Source organism: Stegodyphus dumicola, chromosome 6 (genome assembly GCF_044657685.1).
Source record: "Stegodyphus dumicola isolate Sdum_Otavi_A_Nest chromosome 6, ASM4465768v1".
Taxonomy (NCBI): domain Eukaryota; kingdom Metazoa; phylum Arthropoda; class Arachnida; order Araneae; family Eresidae; genus Stegodyphus; species Stegodyphus dumicola.
In genome coordinates, this window is record NC_140773.1 from 192,133,243 (window position 1) to 192,150,563 (window position 17,321).

The 17,321-nt window shown below is 36.5% G+C and overlaps 1 protein-coding gene across 1 annotated transcript in view; it reads left to right on the forward strand.

Moving 5' to 3' along the window:
• Nucleotides 1-17,321, forward strand: part of LOC118198707 (otoferlin-like) — a 228,403-nt gene that overhangs the window by 117,029 nt on the left and 94,053 nt on the right. The window contains exons 17-18 of the mRNA XM_085819712.1: nt 8,687-8,980; nt 10,543-10,675. Coding sequence (XP_085675838.1) covers nt 8,687-8,980; nt 10,543-10,675 — 427 coding nt within the window. The remainder of the gene's footprint in view (nt 1-8,686; nt 8,981-10,542; nt 10,676-17,321) is intronic.

The window sequence follows — 17,321 nt, forward strand, 5'->3', positions numbered from 1 at the left end:
TTGGAGTTTTAAAGCCCATCTTATTAACCTGGGCGTTAGGTTTTTTTCCCGAGTAAAGTCTACCAACAGCCGCATGATCCGAAAAGACTGTTACTGGCGATTTGCCGAAATAAACTCGAAATTTGTGTACAGCCATTAATACGGCTAATGTTTCTCTTTCTGTAGCTGTATAATTCCTTTGTGTCTGATTCAATGTTTTACTAAAAAATGCCAGCGGATGGTTATTTTGCATAAGAACCGCACCCACCGCATAGTCTGATGCATCTGCCGCAATTTCCAGGTTTTCGTCCCCCTCAGGGAATTTGAAAACAGGGGCATTAATAAGCGCTTCTTTTAATCTTTCAAAAGCTGTGTTCGCTTTCGCTGTCCACGTAAATTTACTCTTTTTTCTTTTGATTACTAAGAGTGGTTCAACAATATTAGCGAAATCTTTTATGAAAGATCGATAGTAAGAACATAATCCAAGGAAAGACGAAAGTTTCTTGGCGGTGTTGGGCGGTGGGAAATTCTTAATAGCTTTTATTTTTGAATTTTGCGTTTCTATACCCTTTTGCGAAATTTTATAACCGAGATATTTAAGTTCTTTAGTTGCGAACTTGCATTTTGAGGCGTTAATTGTAAGGCCGGCCTCTTTTAATAATTTAAAAACTTGTTCGAGGTCATTAATGTGTTGTTCCAACGTACTACTCGTTATAATTATATCATCTAGATAAATTAAAGTTGATTTTCCTAGGACAGGCTTTAGAACAATGTCCATAGCTCTCTGGAATGTTGATGGGGCCCCACACAACCCAAAGGGCATGCGTAAAAATGCATAAGTGCCCGATTTTGTTATAAACGCGGTTTTGTGTATATCTTCGGGTCTCATAGCTATTTGATAGTAGCCAGACGTTAAGTCCAAAGTAGACATATATCTTGTCGATTTGATTTGTCTAATGATCTCGTCTATAACCGGCAAAGGGTAAACTGGAAATTTAGTAATGCTATTTAGTTTTCTGTAATCAATAGCAAACCTCCAAGCCCTTTTATCCGAAGGAGGAAACTCGTTCTTTTTCCTACATAGTACGACTGGACTCGCGTACTCACTATTTATGGGCGTTATTATTTTATTCTTTAACATCTCCTGAATATGTTCTTCGATGATTAGGTCTTTTTGTTTATCATAACGATACGGTTTAGTCCTACAAGGTTTTTCGGCATTTAATTGAATCTTATGAGTCACGATTTGGCAGTTTCCTGGTTTTTCTGAAAACAAATGAGAAAAATTACTCACCACTTGCTGTATTGCTTTACTTTCCTGGTCATTCAGATGGCTAAGGTCCAATTCAGGTGTCTCCACAGGCTCCACCACCCTCTGGTCCATCTCCAACACCACGGAACTATCTTGAAAATTTAATTTGGCCCTCGCGGCCCTTAGAAAGTCTATACCTAAAATAAGAGAGTGTTGCAGGTGTTTCACCACAAAAATTAATACTTTGAGATTTTCCTCTTTTACCTGTAAGTTTAATGATAATTTCCCGATGCAGTGACATGTTTTTCCTTGCGCCGCTATAATTTCCGTATTTCTGGTTTTAAATAGTCGTATCCTATAAAAATTCTTTTTGAAGAACTTTTCACTCATAAAATTTCCTTCTGCTCCTGTATCGATGAGGGCTTCTACTGGTACATCGCCAACCAGGACTTGTATAATTGGTAGCTGTGAGTTTTTTACGATGACCGTGTTTAAATGTCTATTTGAGGGTTTTTTTAAAACTTCCGGGGTCTGGACCCTCCCTTTCACAGGCCCCTCTAGTCGTTTAAAGCTTTCCTTTCAATCTGTGTCTTCTGGGTACGCGGATGCTTATTTTCAAATTTTCTTTTTGGGCCTTGACCTTCGAGTTTCGATGCGTTAGCTTGATAGTTCTTTCCCCCATATGAGCGATTTCCATTTCTGGTTTCCTCCTTCCTTCGGGTATGTTGAGAATATGTTTTCCCTCTCGCTTTTTCCGCTATTCTGCGATTTTGAAACTTCACCGCCAATTCGAAAAGTTCCTGCAATGTGCTTGGGTTTCTAATTTCAAAGTAGTCTTGGACAGCGGGTAACAATCTTGGTAATATTATTTCAATTATCTCCGCATCGGGTTTTTTCCCATACAGCATATCCGTTAGCTTGATTTTTCGTAAAATAAAGTCCGTCAATTCTGCTGTATCCCGTTGATAGAAACTATATAGCTCGGCTTCCAGCCGTGCGCGATCTTTCACTATGGGGAAGGCCTTTACTAACGATTTTTTGAAATTTTCAAATGTATATGTCGGGCTTCCAAATTCACCTAGTAGAAATTTTCCTATGTTTTTCCACCATAGCGCGGCCTGTCCTCTTAGTGCTGATGTGGCGATGGCAACTTTTTGTCTTTCAGGCACAGGGTAGAGCTGAAAGTGGTTTTCTAGACCTTCGAGAAATACCGCCACCGAATTTTTTCCGTCGAAATAGACGTTTGGCTTGATTGATGCTCTCAAAGTCTGGACCAGGTATCCAAATCCTTCTAACTGAGTTGTCATTTCTTGGTGTTGTCCAGCGGCTTCCATCCAATTTTCGGCCATTTCAGTTCGATAAGTGTTCGGGCGCCAATATAACGTTGCGCGCCTCCAACTTGCACGCAACCAAGAGGTGACTGTGAAAACTTGTATAAAAGATAGAGCCTTGTGAAGGGTTTAAGTCCCTTTTTATTCAACGTAATAAATTACAATTGCGTCCTCTTGACGCTTACAGACTGTGCCAACTTGGCAGTCAAATAAAAATAATAACCTGAAAAGAAAGTAAAGACAAGATTCTAACTACGAGGCTCTCTAAAATAACTAACTCACCGCGTTTTACAATACCGCTGCTAATTCAGCAGACTTGAAGCTCACTGGAACGATTACCACTACTTCCCGCCAAGCACATAGGCTGCAACGCGGGGTTCTTCAATTCTCGCTAACTACCTCCGCGCTCGCTAAGTAAGAATCCCACACCGAACTCGTTTCCTTCTATTTAAATCATAATACTTCCACTGATAATTTGAATGCTTGCACGTTCTACTAAAATTTACATATTCTGGCATTGGCAGTTCCAGGGGAAAGTAAGGCTTGACAGAAAAGATAGTTTAAACTTAAAATAAATGTTAGTTAAAATAAATATAAACCCTACAAACTTACTCCTCCTGTTCTTCTCTGTGCTCCTTTCTGTTTTGCACACCTAGAGTTCCAAATGAACCTGAAAATATAACTAACAATACGTAATAATTTTAAATAATTGTTAGTGATATCTAGGAAATTATCAATAAATTTTGAAGGCAAAGTGCATAAACAAGCAATTTCAGTTCTTTTTCGCAGTTCATTAGAAAGTGTCCCTGTTTTTTCTAATTGTTCAAAGTCAATGTTCTTGTTAGGTATGACACCCTCACTCAAGAATGGAGGACCTTTCCACCACAGATCAGCATCATGCCGCTTGTCAAAACTCAGTCCTCGGGAAATAAGGTCTGCTGGGTTCTCCTCTGAACGCACATAATTCCACTGGCATGTATGTGTTAGCTCTTGGATCTGCAACACTCGATTAGCAACAAAAGTTTTTAGTACATGCGGAGGATTCTGAAGCCATGCTAACACTATGGTTGAGTCACACCACAGACATATTTTGCTGATGTCCAATTTCAATAAAGGCACCACCTTTGCAACAAGCTGTGCTAGCAGTACAGCTGCGCAGAGTTCCAGTCGAGGTACTGTCAGCGGTTTTAGTGGAGCTACTCTGGACTTGCTGCAAAGCAAATGTGAAGATAAATTATTGTCACTTCTATAGCGTAAATAGATGGTTCTCCGTATGCGTGTTCTGGTGCATCTGAAAATCCATGAATTTGTATATCAGAAAAACTATCCTGTAAAACATATCTACTAACTTTCAAATTGTTGATAGATTGCATTGAATCAATAAAAAGTTGCCAATCCTTAATTATCCTTTCGGGTAGCGGATCGTTCCAATCAAGCTTCAATAACCAAAGTCTTTGGATGAAGATTTTTGCTTTTGTTATCCCTGGACCAAACAGTCCTAATGGATCATAAATGCGAGCAATATCAGACAACACTGTTCTCTTTGTGTAAGTATTTGGTTTCTTGATGGTTGATTTGTACGAAAAACAATCTATCCTTGGATTCCATAATAATCCTAAAGTTTTGATGCTCTGATCGTCATCGAAATTACTGAAAGAATGTTCCTCTTGTCCATCCGGAAACTGCAAAATATCAGGATGATTAGCACACCATCTGTGCAGACGCATTCCTCCAAGTGATAATAGGTTAATCAATTTCGACTGTAATTCTTTAGCCTCTATTAGAGTATGGGCTCCTGTGAGTACGTCATCGACATAAAAATCCCTTTGTACTATTGGCGCTGCTAACGAAAAATTATTTTTCTCGTCTTCTGCTAATTGATTAAGTGTGCGTGTTGCTAGATATGGTGCGTTGGAAGTACCGTAAGTTATAGTCTTCAGTCTATAGACCTTAACTGGTTCTTCTTCATTACTCTTCCATAAGATGCGTAATAAATCTCTTTGATGTTCTTTAATCAAAATCTGACGATACATTTTTACAATGTCTGCTGTGAAGGCAATTTTATGCGTTCGAAATCTGCAAATAATATCAAATAGTTCGTCTTGAACTAACCCTCCATTCAGCAGAATATCGTTTAACGAAATTCCAGTAGTCGTAGGAGCAGTGGCATCGAACACTACCCTAAGTTTAGTGCTAGGTTTCTCGGGTCTGAAAACCCCATGATGAGGAAGATAATATGAGAAACTAGAGCTATCCCCTTCATCAATTTCTTCGGAATGGCCTAATTCATTATATTCCTTAATGAAATCTTCGTATAAGTGTTCATTGCGGGATTGCGAGTGAAGCGTTTAAGTAGATAATTCAGTCTTTTACTAGCGTTTTCTCTCGATTCGCCTAAAAGGCTAAGTCCTTCCTCCTTAATCGGCATTTCCACTACATATCTGCCATTATCTTGCCTCGTGTGTGTACGAAGAAAGTGCTGTTCACAAAATTCCTCTTCCTGACTTTTCTCTTTTTTTGCTTCATTAATACCTTCAATCTCCCAAAACCTTCTCATGTTGTCAGATAAATTATTCCCATTTTCCACAAACCCACAAAAATTATCAACACTGCCTTGCTGCGGCATGCGTACTGACCCGCTAACGATGTATCCAAAAACTGACTGATGGAGAATCAGGTCTTGCATATTTATTCTATTTGTTCCCAGTAAATCAAAAAATATTTCGTTAGATAATAAAACATGTATTTGACCAGGTTTATAAAACTCTGGATCAGCTAAACCAATGAGTTGCAACTGCTTAACATCAGAAATGTTTATATATCTAGCAGGCGTTACCCGAGTTATTTTTGGAACAACAAAAAATTGTAAGGTACGAATAAAATCTCTAGTAGCGTTAGCGATGGTTGCTACAGCCTTTTCCTTAACACTCATAACTGTACCATTGATACCTGAAATAGAAGCGTTTATTTTTCTTTTCTTCAAATTCAATAACTCAGCACCTTCTTTAGTAATGAAATTATTTTGAGAACCGGAATCCAGCAATGCTCTCAGCGAGATAAATTTTCCATCATGACCCTTAACGAAAATAATTGCAGTTGAAAGTAGAACTTGTTTATTAAAAGAACTGGAAATATTCAGCGCAGTACCGTTAATGGACTTTGCTTGGTTGGTTTCATTAGTGTCACTAACCTTTTGGCTGCTTGCCATTGGAGTAAATGTATCAGCATTTGGAGAAAGATTACTGCTTAATTTATTAGTCTTGTTTGTGATTTGAATCGATGTGCCGTTTGCTCTATCGAAATTTTCTTCATTTCGATCAAAATGTAAGAGCGAATTGTGAAATTTCTGACATTTTCTGCATGTATTAGAACTTTTACAGTCCTTGATTGTGTGGACCGAAGATAAACAATTGAAACATAGTTTTTTTGTCTTTACAAATTCAAATCGTTTCTTGACTGTTAGATTTAAGAATTGCGCACATTTCAACAATAAATGATCAGCTTTACAATAAGGACAATTTTTTGAATTTTCCGAAAGTGATGTAAGAGCCTTGGTATTAAATGAACGTTTCGATTCCCCATGCGAAGGTTTGTAATGTGATAGGGTGCGAGCGTGTTCCTTCAAAAATCATGTCAGTTGTTTAACCGTTCCCATCTCGTCTTTTTTAAGTGACCTTTCCCACCAACACCGAGTATTTCTATCCAACTTTTCAACTAATAAATAAACAATTAACGTGTCTGAAAATTCTTCCACCTTTTGCTCCAATGCTTCCAAGGATCGTAAACATTCATGCACCTTATCGATAAATTTTAAAAGCGACGAAGTAGAATCACTCGTTTGAGGTATAGAAATTAATTTCTTTATGATAGAATTGATCAAATCTTTTTTGTTGCAATAGCGATCAACCAACAGATTCCATGCTATGTCATAATTCGAATCTGAAATTGGAATGGACTGAATAATATTTAAAGCGTCTGCCTTACACGAACTCTTTAAATATTGCAATTTTTGCGCATTAGTTAATTTGCTATTTTTATGCACAGCTGCGGAAAATAAATCCTCAAATTCAATCCATTCTTCGATTTTCCCACTAAATATTGGAAGAGACAATTTAGGCAATTTTATATCCGAAACAATTATGCCTTTACTCGAACCGTTTTCATTTGAGCAGCTATTCCTTTGAGAACGGATGTCAGAAATTTTTCTTTAAATTTTCAAATGAATTTCATCGAGATTATCTACTACATTTTCCTTTTCCTTAATGAATTCGTCAGTGTCCTTTTCTTCACAATGTGCAAATAAAGAATCGAAAATGTTACTTAATTCCTTTTTAAATTCTAATATTTTTGATTCTCTATAACTCCAATAAGGAAATATCTGCTTCATCCACTGTAGAATTTACCTTATTTTCAAACTTTCTGATACTGCATTTTAAACTTTTTTTGTTAGCTTTAATCGCTTTCAATTCACTCATCATGAACAAATAAATAATTTATCACTTACCGTGATTGCAGATTTCTCGACAGCAACACCGGAAATGAACGATGACACAGTATCCAATCTTAATTGCGTAATCCACACGAAAACGAAAGCATTCCAAACACTCTATATGAAGTTATGCGTAATACAACCAAACGAAAGTATTCCAAATGTTCTAAAAAGTTAATTTTAGCAACGATATCTTTTACCTGTGGCTCGGCGGGCCATAAAGTGTTCATGCGATGCGTGCGTTGTTATACAACAATTTCAAATTAACTAGAAGTGGACTGTACTATCGACAACTTTAATGAAATGCGTGTCATCTTTCAAGCGATGACTTACTACTAACAACAACAGCAATAAAAAAAAAAACTGAGTAAGCGTTTACAGGGTTGCTGTAATGAACATCTGCGCCAAGAAGAGAAAAAATGACGTAATCTTACAGTTAAATAGTCTTAATGACTTAACAATTAATATACATCGCCTGCTCAGAAATGGCGCCATCGAACATAAGTTAGACAAAACAAAAACGGAAGCAGGGAGTGACGAAATTATAAACAAGAACGCAGATGTCTCTAATAAAAATCAATCAAGTTGTCTTTTGACACGCAGAAAAAACGTCTTATTGGCGACTGCAATAATATATATTTGCAATTCCGAAGGAAAAAGAATCCCAGTTCGCGCAATACTTGATAACGGCAGCATGAGTTGTTTCCTGTGTGAAGGAGTTGTTAATTTGTTAAATTTAAAGAAAGAAAGAATTTATGCATCTGTATCCGGAATTAATGAGAACGTTATAAATATTAATTATCAACTAGATGTACAGATTTCGAATAAGGATTTAACATATGTAAGATCAGTTAATTGCTTGGTTATTTCTAAAACAACCAATGTAACTCCATCAAGGTGTTTAGATGTGCAGTCATTACATATTCCCATTGATATTGAATTAGCGGATCCGCAATTTGGAACACCTAACAAAATAGATATGTTACTAGGGGCCGAATTGTTCTTTGAGATTTTAAAAGAAGGAAAATTTCAATTAGAAAATCAACCGTTGATATTTCAAGAAACAGTTTTTGGATATATCGCGTCTGGTGCATGCAAGAGTGACTCAGAAGTAAATTGTTGTGGTTTAGTTCTAAATAGTGAAGAAAGAGTTGAAGAAATTTTGCAAAGATTTTGGAAAGTTGAATCCATTGAAAATATCAAGGATGCTTTGAGTGAAGAAGAAAAATACTGTGAAGAACATTTCAGGCGTACTCACTATAGACAAAATGATGGAAGATATGTAGTTCAGTTACCCATAAGGGAAGGAGACCCATTAGGAGAATCGAAAACGCTGGCTGAGAAAAGATTGCATCAAGTGTGGAATCGACTAGAAAGTGATTCGAATATGAAAACATTATATAAGAATTTTATTAAAGAATATAAGGATCTAAATCACATGGAAGAAGTTCAAGAAATTGAAACATCGACTTGCAATTATCTTAGTCATCATGGAGTTTATCGGCCAGAGAAAGCCTCTACCAAGCTTCGCGTTGTGTTTAATGCATCCGCGGCTACTAGTAATGGAAAGTCGCTGAACTCAATATTAATGAAAGGGAGAATACCTCAAGAAGATTTATTTTCTATTATTATTAGATTTCGAAAGTACAACTATGCATTAGGAGCTGATGTTCAGAATATGTACAGACAAATACTTATTGAACCATCTCAACGAAACCTGCAGTTGATCTTGTGGAAGGACTCAGTTGATAGTCCTGTTCAGACTTACCGTCTAAGGACTGTAACATACGGAACAGCAAGTGCACCATTCCTTGCAACAAGGGTCCTGAAGCAGTTAGCAATGGATGAAGCGACAGACTTTCCTCATGCCTCAAGAGCTATACTGAAGGACTGTTACGTGGACGACATTATCACTGGAGCTAATAGGCTGTAAGAAGCCAAAGAGTTGCAGACACAGTTAACCTGTCTTCTAGAACGTGGTGGAATGCAGTTACACAAATGGTGTTCAAATAATCCAGAACTATTGAAGAATAAAGAAAGTGTAACTCAGGATTACTTTTTTCAAGTTACGGATAAGCCTCAGATTACAAAGGCCTTAGGAATGTCATGGAATATGTCTACAGACTGTTTTTCTTACGATTTAAAGATACCTGACTTTAAAGAAACAGGCACGAAAAGAGATGTCTTATCAACGATAGGTCGCCTCTTTGATCCGTTAGGTTTAATTGGACCTGTTACGACAAAAGCTAAAATATTTCTACAAAACCTTTGGCTTCTAAAATTAAATTGGAATACACCTCTTCCTAAAAATTACTCTGAAGAATGGAAGGCATTTCTGCATAGTCTCAAAATAGTCAACGATTATCGCATCCCTAGATTTGTTCTAACCAATGGATTACAGCAAGTAGAAATTATAGGATTCTGTGATGCTAGTCAGAAAGCCTATGGTGCTGCAATTTATGTAAAATGTATGTCATCTTCAAATGAATGTTCATCAAGACTTCTGTGATGCAAGTCTCGTGTGTCACCTCTGAAGTCAATTAACATTCCTCGTTTGGAACTTTGTGGTGCAGTTCTATTGGTAAAACTAATGAAAAGAATATTAGAGGCCATTCAGCTGCCTATAGTGAAGGTGTATTACTTCACTGATTCGTCAATAGTGTTATCATGGATTAAGAAGGAACCTTATCAACTAAAGACATTTGTTGCTAATAGAGTATCTGTTATTCGAAGCATGACTGCTGTTCATGAGTGGTACCATGTTAGCACTCACAATAATCCAGCTGATTTGATATCACGTGGAGCTGAACCTAAAGGTCTTCTTCATAATGATTTATGGTGGTATGGACCAACTTTCTTGACTAAGGAAAGGTTTTTGACTAATCCTCGTGAATTAATTTCATCTGATATGGATAATGTGGAATACGTCAAAGAACTCAAACTTAAGGATAATGACTTAGTTAATTTAAATGTGAACTCTAATTCCCTTATTTTAGATCATATTCTTAACATCAGTAATAACTATATTCGTATTATTCGTGTGTTAAAGTTTTGTTTGTAGATTTATAGCCAATTGTAAGGGGGGAAAATTAATAGGTTCTCTAACTGTTAAAGAATTGGATGACGCTGAGAAAATCATGATCAGGTATGCACAGTTACAACATTATAGCAAGGATACTCTATCTTTAAAAAATTAGAATTGTGTTTCTCCCAAAAGTAAGATAAAATTTGTATGTCCATTTCTTGATAATGATTCTCTTCTGAGAGTAGGAGGCAGACTTGCCAATAGTAATCTTAATTACAATCAAACGTTTCCTTATATAATGCCAAAAGATCATGTATTTACTAGATTAATTTTTCAGTATTACCATGTTAAATATTTACATCTTGGTGCTTAAGCACTATTGCATCAGGTTCGTAGTAAATTTTGGGTTATTAATGGTCGAGATATAGCTCGAAAAGTTGTACATGAATGTGTAACATGTTTTAAGGTTAAACCAATTGTATGTGAACAACTTATGGGAAATTTACCTGGTGAGAGAGTTAACCCAGGGTTTGTATTTAATACGTGTGGACTCGACTTTTCTGGTCCATTTCTCATTAAGTATAAAAATCAGAGAAAGGGTAATTATGCAAAAGTGTACGTTGCTATATTCATATGTTTAGCTACTAAAGCAGTACATTTAGAGGTAGTAACTGATTTAACCACAGATTCATTACTTGCTACTATTAACAGATTTATTGCTAGACGTGGAAAATGTAATACCATAATGTCAGATAATGGTAATCAGAACTTAAAGAATTGCATAGTTTAGTCCTTAAATCTAATTCTGACATAGTAGATTTCTTAACATCTGAAGGTATAAATTGGAAACCAATTCCACCTAGAAGCACGAAATTTCGGTGGTTTATGGGAAGAAGGTATTAAGTCATTTAAATACCATCTTCAGCGTACAATCGGCAGTTATAAATTAACTTTAGAGGAATTTTGGACTGTTGTCACACAGATTGAAGGTATTCTCAATTCTCGTCCAATTTTACCTTTATCAACAGATGCGAATGACTTTGAAGCCTTAACGCCAGGTCATTTTTTAATTGGACGTTCCATTACTTCATATCCTGAACCAGATTTGTCTCAGCTTACAGATAATAGACTTTCTAAATGGCAAGTTATTACCAAGTTCATTCAAGTTATTTGGAAACGTTGGCAAACTGATTATTTAAATCATCTCCAACAACGCACCAAATGGTTTATTAATAAAGAAAATTTAAAGGCAGGTATGTTAGTTGTGTTAAGGGAAGATAATCTTCCCCCATTTAAATGGTCTTTAGCTAGAATTCTAGAAGTTTTACCTGGTAAAGATAATAAGGCCAGAGTTGTTAAAGTGAAAACATCAAATGGTGTGTATATTCGATGTATTAATAAAATTTGTTTATTACCTATCCAGGATAATAATGCTTAGTTTACATAATGTTCTTATTGAAAATTGTGCTTTACATTAAAATGGAACTGTTTAAAGAATAAGTTCGATTGTAGCATAGTGAAAGTTTATGTTCTTAAAATGTTACATTATTTTATATTATTTTCAATGATGAAAGATTATCTATTAGCTTTCATATTGTATTGTAGAATTAGTTATTCTTAGAATGTTGTTAAATTGTATGTTTATAATTTACATGTTGAAATTTGTAATTTCAACGGGCGGCGGCATGTTAAGTTAGAATACAGCGCCACCTGTTGGATAAGGAGAGAAACTCTCACTTGGCCATCTGAATTCGTCTAAGCAACATGCCAGAGCATGTGTTTATGTACGCACTAATGTACACTATTCGAATCACGAATGTCGCTGCCTACGCATCTATCTAACGACGTATCTAAATGCCACATCTAAATTTCTGCAAGCGGTGGTTCAGCTATAATTCTATGATCAAATACTCAATCTAGTTTAAAAGGAATTTATTAAAATACTAAAATTAATCTAATCTAGAATCTAGAATCTAGAATCGAATCTAATGTTACATCTCAGGAGCAGCGTTCTAGCTGCGTCATAACAAATCGAAAGTCAAGTTCTCACTGTTGCCATTCTGAGGCAGAGAAAAGTTTGTTTCTAATCAAACCGGAACATCGGCATAGTGAAAGTTTCTAGTCAAACCGGAACAGCATGTATTAGATCTGAATAGTTAATTACTGTAAATAAATTAGTTAGTTCTTTTGCTATACAGTCCACTTATTAGTTTAGAATCATAGTACAGCGTGCATAGCGATAAATCCTTCTGGATTGATCGAGGAAGGTGGCGTCCCCTCGTATCGCTTCTGTTGGTTGGGGTGCTAACCGTGAAAGGGAGATCTTGAGTCTTTCCAGGGCTAAGAACCTCTTCCATTGGTTCACTTCACTGTTCGGTGACCTTTTGCCATGTTTCTGGTAACTTCATGATTGCGTGCTCATAGAACTTGTGGTTTTCATCAGCGAAAAACTCAACCGAGTGCGATTTGAGATCATTGTTATTACTGAAATTTTTACCATTTAAGAAGTTTTGTAAACTTCGAAATAAAAGAAATCCGATGGTGCAACGTCAGGGTTGTATAAGAGATAGGACATCACTTTCCAACTAAGCTCCAATAATTTCGTACATGCTGCTAAAGATCTGTGAGGCCTCGCATTGTCGTGGTGGAATTCGATTCCTCTGGAATTTGCCAATTCTGGCCTATTCTGTTTAACTTCTTCCTCCAGTTTCATAAGTTGTTGGCAATAAATATCTGAACTTATCAGGTTCAGTGTTCCGCCTTACTTGCTTTGGGAACATGCAAAGACCTGACTCGGAACAGGGAGCTTACTAAAGCTATATTCAATAAATGTGGGAAGTAGACAAGATACACAGGAAGGGTATACGAAACCCTTTATTTTTCACTCTTTACAATGATTTCCGAACTTCGGAATACAGAGACCAACCACTTGTGGTCTGAACGTAAGAATGTAAAAATATTAACTAAACTCTAACTTAACTTTGGAATAATAAACTACGTGGAAGATTGGCCGTTATTAACAGGAAGCCGTATGCAGTACAGAGAACTGTTAACACTACGATACGTTTAAAATTATCAAGAGGATTAAACCTCTGGCCTGGAAGGCAACCAGCAACCGAGTAAAAACTGCTAAGGCGAGCGGCCTGCTTCTACTAACTCCTTACTCTCTCTCGCTTGGCAAAAAGCCACAACTTAAGTACTTGGTGTTCGCCAGACAAATTTGCATAAATAAGTTAAAGCTTTTAATTCTGGCCGGAAGTAGAAAATAAGAAGTGATAGTAAAGATTTAAAATAAAATAAACGTTAGTAAAACTTAAGATCCTTACATACTTCCCGCCAGAGTTAATTAGTTTGAAACTGAGGTCTAAAACGACCTTGTTGAAAACTTTTAGCTCTAGAATCTAACGCAAGGCCAATCTTTTACAAACATTCCTCACTAGAAACTAGAAATTTAAAAAAAATTGTTTTTACATTATCAGCTCCATGGACAATTACTTTTCATCTGTACTGCATCTAAACAGGAGCTTTTAGTTGAAATCTGGTTCCTTCCAGAGATCTGGAAGGAAAACTAGTTTAATGAAATGTTACACAATTAAATGGCAAGTCACATGAATATTTATATTTCTCCTAACATTCTTATTTCATTCATGACTTTTTATTTAATTATCTCTCCCCGTGCTCTCTGACATGTGTTGTAAAAGAAAACACCGAACACGAATGTGTTTATGTACCGGTGTTCAACACTACCGTCTACAATCAAAACACTAACGTGTTAAAATTCAACATAACAAGACCTCGTAACACACCTTATCTTCATCTCTAAACCCTGAGGTACTATTCTGAAAGTGGCTAACTCTGAAGTGTAGCGTCAGAGAGCCTAACTACATTCATTCAACCTTTAACACATATTCACAATAATTTAGCTTTTTTTACAGTCACACGAATAAGTTTAAAATTTTTTGGCATTACTTTTACTTTTAACATATCACAGTATTTCTTAACGCTTAAAATAACAGTTCACATTGTATATAAGAACATATTAACATGCCGTTAATTTTACGCATTTTAAAACATACATTAGTAGTACATTGTTAACTTCTATTCTTTTCCAAGCAAGTGCCAATTCTTCTACATTGAAATACTACATTTCAAAAGTCTTTCAGACTAAAACTTCTTTCTTGCCAGAATGTTTTAAATAAAATTTATACAATAACTTTTACAATATTCAAGTATTTACACATTCCTATTATACATCAACTTCAGTTTTACTCGCGAGTAATTGAAAAACATAATACCAAAATAGGTAACAACTCATTTCTCGCCTTTTTGGCGATAAAGGTAGACCTCACATGAGGTAAAACGTCTTGAAATCTGCCACTTGCAGTAAGAATGAAAGATTAACTTAAGTTTGCAAAGTAACATAAAATTTTACTTATCTTTGTGATATTCGGACATTCTTTTCTCTGCCCAGTCCTGGAAGGTAGCGCAGATTCGTGTTTGATTTATCCTCCTTCTTGTGCGGGCTCGCCCTTCAGTTCCTTCCTCTAGGAGCTTTCTTTTCCCTCCAGTTCGGTCACCCTTGAATACCTTCTTTTTCGCCTCTGCCTGTGGTCTTGGCCGTTTGATATTGGCGTCTTCTTTCAATGTCCGCCGCCGTTCTTCTACTTTCAAACTGGATTGCTAGCTCAAATAACTTTTCCAGTGTAGTCGGATTCCTTAATTCAATAAAGTCTTGTACTTGGGGAAGTAACCTCAGCAAAATCACTTGAATTATCTCAGGATCCGGACGGTTTCCATACAAGAGTTTGAAGACGTGAATTTTTCTTAAAATAAAGGTGGAAAGATTTTCGATTCTTTGCTGATATATGCTGAAAAGTTCCGTTTCTAATTTCGCACGATCCCTTACGACAGGGAAGGCTTTTACTAGGGCAGTCTTGAAATTTTCGTAAGTATAGGTGGGACTTCCTGCTTGACCCAAGAGACTTCTGCCTATGCATTTGAACCAATTAAGCGCTTGGCCCCTCAAAGCGCTGGTAGCTAATGTGACTTTCTGGAACTCGTGCACGGGATACATCATGAAGTGGTCATCTAGTTTTTCCAAAAAACTGGTTACCGGTGAGTTTCCATTAAATGTTGCTTCTGGTTTCATCGAAGCGCGCATGGTCTGGACGATGTAACCAAATCCTTCCAGAGCGGCAGCTGGGATTTCTGGATTCTGAGCCGCTTCTGCAGGCAGCACAGGTTCTTCTTGAAACTCGGCCATGGTTATTCTTCTTCGTCGGGCCCACTATCAGGTTCAGTGTTCCGCCTTACTTGCTTTGGGAACATGCAAAGACCTGACTCGGAGCAGGGAGCTTACTAAAGCTATATTCAATAAATGTGGGAAGTAGACAAGATACACAGGAAGGGTATACGAAACACTTTATTTTTCACTCTTTACAATGATTTCCGGACTTCGGAATACAGAGACCAACCACTTGTGGTCTGAACGTAAGAATATAAAAATATTAACTAAGCTCTAACTTAACTTTGGAATAATAAACAAGGGCCTACGTGGAAGATTGGCCGTATATTAACAGGAAGCCGTATGTAGTACAGAGAACTGTTAACACTACGATACGTTTAAAATTATCAAGAGGATTAAACCTCTGGCCTGGAAGGCAACCAGCAACCGAGTAAAAACTGCTAAGGCAAGCGGCCTGCTTCTACTAACTCCTTCCTCTCTCTCGCTTGGCAAAAAGCCACAACTTAAGTACATGGCGTTCGCCAGACAAATTTGCATAAATAAGTTAAAGCGTTTAATTCTGGTCGGAAGTAGAAAATAAGAAGTGATAGTAAAGATTTAAAATAAAATAAACGTTAGTAAAACTTAAGATCCTTACAAACTGATCGTTTGGTTTCTTGAAAGCAGCTCAAAATACACAATACCTTCAATACCTTTGTAATCCCACTAAATTGACAGAATGATCTTTTTCTGATGCAATTTGTTTTTTGATATGATTTGTGCTGATTCATCATTGTTGGACCATGCTCTTTCTCATTAACGTTATTGTAGACAATCCTTTTTCATCAACAGAGATAACTAGTTTCAAAAAAGGAGCGACTGCATTATGTACAAAAATACTCGGAATTTGTTTCTATAGCAACCTATAAGTGTCATAAACCAAATCTCAAAAGAAAAAAAACATATATAAGACAGACAGAAGAAAACAAAACAAACGTAACTCTATCTATTTGGGCAAAACGAAATTACTTTCTTACCAGTATATCTCAAAAAAAGACGTGGCTTATTGAGAATCGATCGGGATTATACCAAACGAAAGCGCAGATTTATGCGGGTGTTATTAAGTCACTTTTCTCCATAACTGGCGCTAAATCACGCTCCTTGGCAACAGTTTGACGTCAATGGGATAGTACGTAAGTTCCGAAAAAGCTGTTATATTTAGAAAAGTAAGTAATCTTTTCAACTGAAATCAGTGCCAAATAGAAACTGCGGTATTACTTAATAGTGTTTTAGCTGGTGTGCATATCTCAATAAATAATATTTCTTCTCATTGTAGGGAATTGTTCTCTTTGCTTATTGAGTTTCTTCAAGTTGTACTTCGTAGCACGTCCGACTAGCAATCAGGAGGTTTGGAATTCGAATCCTAGCAAAGGCGTTGCTGATTTTTCATGCTTCCTGTCCCGAAATAAATCTAATGACTCTACTTTTTGATTTGATAAAAAAAAATTAGGGATTTAAAAAAATGGATTAAAGGGGGAAAAAGACTCTTTGAGTTGGGACATTTTCGAACATTCATTGTTCATTATAACTTAGTAAAAAATTAGGATCTTTTGCGTTATAAAACAACACGCTCTAGAAAGAAATATGCGTTAACTTGATACTTACAGCGACAAATAATGCTGTCGTCATCATTTTAATTCGTCTGGAATGAAATTTTTACATAAGAAAAATATCTCACAGATTGTTTTCGTTTATTTAATCATGGCAAAGCTCTCTAAGGCTATCTGTCTAAAGGGAAGGGATGCCTTCTTGGAAGACTTTCGAAGAAAAACTGGCTCGTATATACGTTACGCATGGGGAAAATCACAAAAATGCCCATCTAGCCAGTACATTTGCGGGATTTGAACCTCGGACCGAACTACCAGTGTTCAACAACTTTACCGCTCGGCCACTGGTGAGCCTATCTCATGGATTAACAGATCTTTCACTTAACAGAGAATGAAATAAAATGTAAAAATTTA